Raw genomic sequence first — 3,737 nt, 5'->3', positions numbered from 1 at the left:
AGTTGTATCTGCAACTGTATTTGATAATGTTATGAACTTTTAAAATATTGCATGGTAAAAACAGAATCTGCTCTTCATATTAGTGACAAACTTTGGTGTTTTTTGACGAGTTACCTTCATTTTTGCTTCTACTTTTCATTTAAAATAGATTTCCATTATCATCAGGTTTCTAAGGTTCTTCTTCTACATATTAAAAAAGTTGTTAAACAACTGAGTGGCGCACTACTGCTACTAGTGGTGAGAAATTGTATTGCACCTTATTCAAAATCAATGCGTCCCACGGCCCTCTGTGGCCCGAAGTTAAAAACTGTTGTTCTTTTGAGGCCCTCAAGTTGGCGCTCGCGGCTCATGGGTTAAGAATATCTGCTTTAGCATATCAAAGAAGTTTGAACAGAATTATTTTACCACCTTTTGTAAAAATAAAACTTGATTTACTKGTTCAATCATGCAACAGGCAAACAGAAGAGTTGCATTTCTACTTTTCTGTCTCTWCTCTAATTTAACTAAAGCAAATAAAACCATTAACACACTGTCCAGAAAAAGCAGTTTTTTTTATAAAGCTCACCTTCAAATGCTGTCATAGTCACAGACTTTGACTACATTCTTGTTTAGTTGCTCAGTGTCTCTGCCCCAGACGTGTCTGGAGATCAGGGATTGAGAGATTAAAGCATCTAACTGAAGCTGTTTAATCAGACTTGCTAATCTCAAGACTGTTTCACAATGCTTCTAAGGAAGAAACAATACCAAGATCAACCCTGCAGGAATGTGTAACTATATCAGACTGTGAATAAATGCAGTCCCCTTTGAGATGTTGGAGTACTGCAGATCAAAGTCAGGACCAACAATATGTTTTAGCTTCTCCAGGGGATAAAACAGTCCTGGTGAAATTAAAAGCTTTAATTCTTTACGAAGTAAATGTAAAATGTGTGTGTGATTGCTTCTAGAAACAGATACAAGTGTGTTTGTGGTTTTACCTCCGAGGCACCTTGTCGAGAACCACTGTCTGAAGGCCACAGACACCCGTCCTGCAGAGAACAGCACAAGAGGTTGTTTGGGAGCAGGTTTACGTTCACTTCACTGATGTTTCTTCTTATTCATGTTCACCATTTTCAGTTTGGGTTACATTTTATCACACGTTGGAGTTACAGCTACTGATTTGTAATCTTGACCATCATTACAGGGCTTTTGTATTGAGACAATTTAATAAAACTAATGCAATAATGGAAAAATGTTTGTGAAAATACCAACTCCAAAAATGCACAACCCATTCTGGTTTTAGGCCACCAAAGTGTGAAAATACTTTTTTTTTTCCATCAGTGGGTTTGACTTGGGAAGATGTGTGCATTCAATTCTCAATCAGTACCACGTTTATTGTTTTATAAGTGTGAGAAAAATATTAATTATTTTGGTTGTAATAGTGTAGCAGTCCATTTAAAACTGATTCATTAAAACTAAGTTAAGAAGCAGAAGCATGGAGTGAAAAACTACTGATTTGTCTAATTGAAGAAGCAAAAACTTTAACACTTTGTATTCTTTCATCAAGTTTTCATACGGTTAGAGAAGACATCTGGTCCACTCTGGTCTTTGTTTTGGTAGCATTATTTTTGGCAGGGAGGTCCAATCCTGGTCCTCCATATCCTACATGTTTGACTTGTTTCTCTGCTCTAAAACACCTGATTCAGTGATTGTATCACCTCTTCAAGTTCTGCAGAAATATGGTAATCAYCCATTCRTGTAAATCAGGTGTTAGAGCAGAGAAACCTCTAAAACCTTCAGGATGGGGTCCCCTTGAGGACTGGACTCCCCTGGTCTATGCAGAGTCTCTTAAGGTTCTGTTGTAGGTTTGTTGATGTGTTTGGGATCATTGTTCTGTTGCAGCCAGGCTTCAGGCTTCAGACAGATGGTTCCATTTAACTCTAGAACACGTTGGTCTACAGAGGAGTTCATGGCAGACTCTGTGGCCACAAGCTGTCCAGGTCTGGTGGTCCCAAAACCAACCTACAACGTGGCCTGAATGCTCATCTTAGCAGCACAAACCCCTCATACAGACTTCTCCACTCTGCTCTCATCTGGTCAAAATAAGTCTTCACGTTTGGTTCTGGTTCAGATGTACTGMCATTATGTTTTTAGAAAGAAGAATCTTTATTTTGGCTAACCTTTTCATTTTTGTAAATGCACCTTTCAAAACTTTAACATTTAGCATTTTAACTGGGGAAAGTAGAGTTTGAGCTGTAGGGTTCTTTTGTAATTTCTCGTAGCGTGGCACAGTCTGACCTTGGACTGAACTGCTGAGTCATCCACTCTTGGGAAGATTGGCAGTTGGCTTAAATGGTTTCCACTTCTGAATAATCTTCATCTCTGCAGAATGATGGACTCTAAATTGTTTGTAAATGACCCATTATCTTTCCTAGACTGATGACTGGCAACATTTGAGACCCAGGAGACCCCGCCCCAGATCACTATGGCAGCTGGCCGAGTCAGAAAAGTTTACCACAAAAACTACAACATTTAACAGTGTGTTTATAACATGACAATTTCTGCCAATCAGGAAAACATCTTCTCTGCGTGTTGTGGCCACACTGTGGAGACAAGAAAATCTGCGAGAGAACCAGGCAATCAGAGTCGTAACAGAACCAGAACAAGCTGGACTCAGACCATCACTTCAGCAAACGATTCCCTCACAGAAACAAAACCAAGACCTGAGTTTATGGAAGACTTTAAAACTCTGTTTGCTGAGTCAGGTATTAGTTTAAAAATGTAAAAAAAATCCACTGATTAGCTGAAGACTTGCCAGAAAAAGTCAGTTTTAAGTGTTGAAGCTGCATAATGAAGGCTGCATCAGTCCAAAATAACAAAACTGCAGCGTCATGAACATCATCATCAACAAATGATCAAAAAGCAAAAAGGGCACAATTTAAATAGTTTCTAATATTTATCATGTAACATAGTTTGAATTTTAAGTCCACGTTGGTTTTAAAAAGTGAAGAATTTTATATGAGGTGCTTTATTTTACAAAAAAGTCTAAAATTGTTATAATTAATTTAAAGGCATATTTTCTGGTTTTAATTTAAGCCTTTCTACCTTTCTGTTCTACTTTACTGAAACAGTTCTTACTGGATTTTTTGTTGCAATTTGCACAAACAGATTCTATTAGTTTTGTTTGATTAACTAAATGTTATGATTGAGGTTTTATTCAGAAAAAAAAACTAAGAATTGGACAAGACTGTCCTTTCTTTGAAGCATATTTAAATAAAACCAAACAAAAAGAAAACATTTGAGCCTTGGAGAGCGAAGGGAGCTGACAGACCTGCTGCAGGGCGTGCTCATGCCTGCGGGCCTGGCTCTGCCGGGTTATGAAGGACCAGGTGGAGAGTTTGTAGTGGTTGAGCAGGCAGATGATCACCACCACCATCACCGTCATCACCACGATGATAATGACAATCTGAACAAACTCCAGTTCAGCTGCAGGAAAACAGAAAGAAACAAAGAGGGTTAGCATCAAACATTTCTGACAGACAAGAGTTTGGATCCCTGAAATACAACAACCCAGTTTTTAGTCTAGGTGTGAGGTAGAATGGTATATTCTGAAAACACACTATGAAATGAAACAAAAGGGAAGAAAAGGCTACAATTTAAAACAAACAAATTCACATTTACAGATTGTTTATAGTTTATTTATTAATATTTGATATAGCCTTTCATTTTATTTGTTATTTGTATTTTCTTCTTCTATTCCA

At 37.7% G+C, this 3,737-nt stretch overlaps 1 protein-coding gene across 1 annotated transcript in view; it reads right to left on the bottom strand.

Moving 5' to 3' along the window:
- ldlrad4b (low density lipoprotein receptor class A domain containing 4b) overlaps nt 1–3,462 on the bottom strand; it is a gene marked incomplete at its 5' end in the record, with an annotated part of 10,539 nt that extends 7,077 nt beyond the window's left edge. Inside the window, 2 exon segments of the mRNA XM_014010852.1 lie at nt 975–1,025; nt 3,308–3,462. Of these exon segments, the coding sequence (XP_013866306.1) occupies nt 975–1,025; nt 3,308–3,462 (206 nt within the window).
- Nucleotides 3,463–3,737: the final 275 nt, after the last annotated feature.

The sequence above is a fragment of the Austrofundulus limnaeus genome, unplaced genomic scaffold (genome assembly GCF_001266775.1).
Source record: "Austrofundulus limnaeus strain Quisiro unplaced genomic scaffold, Austrofundulus_limnaeus-1.0 Scaffold74, whole genome shotgun sequence".
NCBI classification, from domain to species: domain Eukaryota; kingdom Metazoa; phylum Chordata; class Actinopteri; order Cyprinodontiformes; family Rivulidae; genus Austrofundulus; species Austrofundulus limnaeus.
The sequence above is the reverse complement of the archived record's forward strand: the minus strand, read 5'-3'. Positions and strand labels throughout refer to the sequence as shown.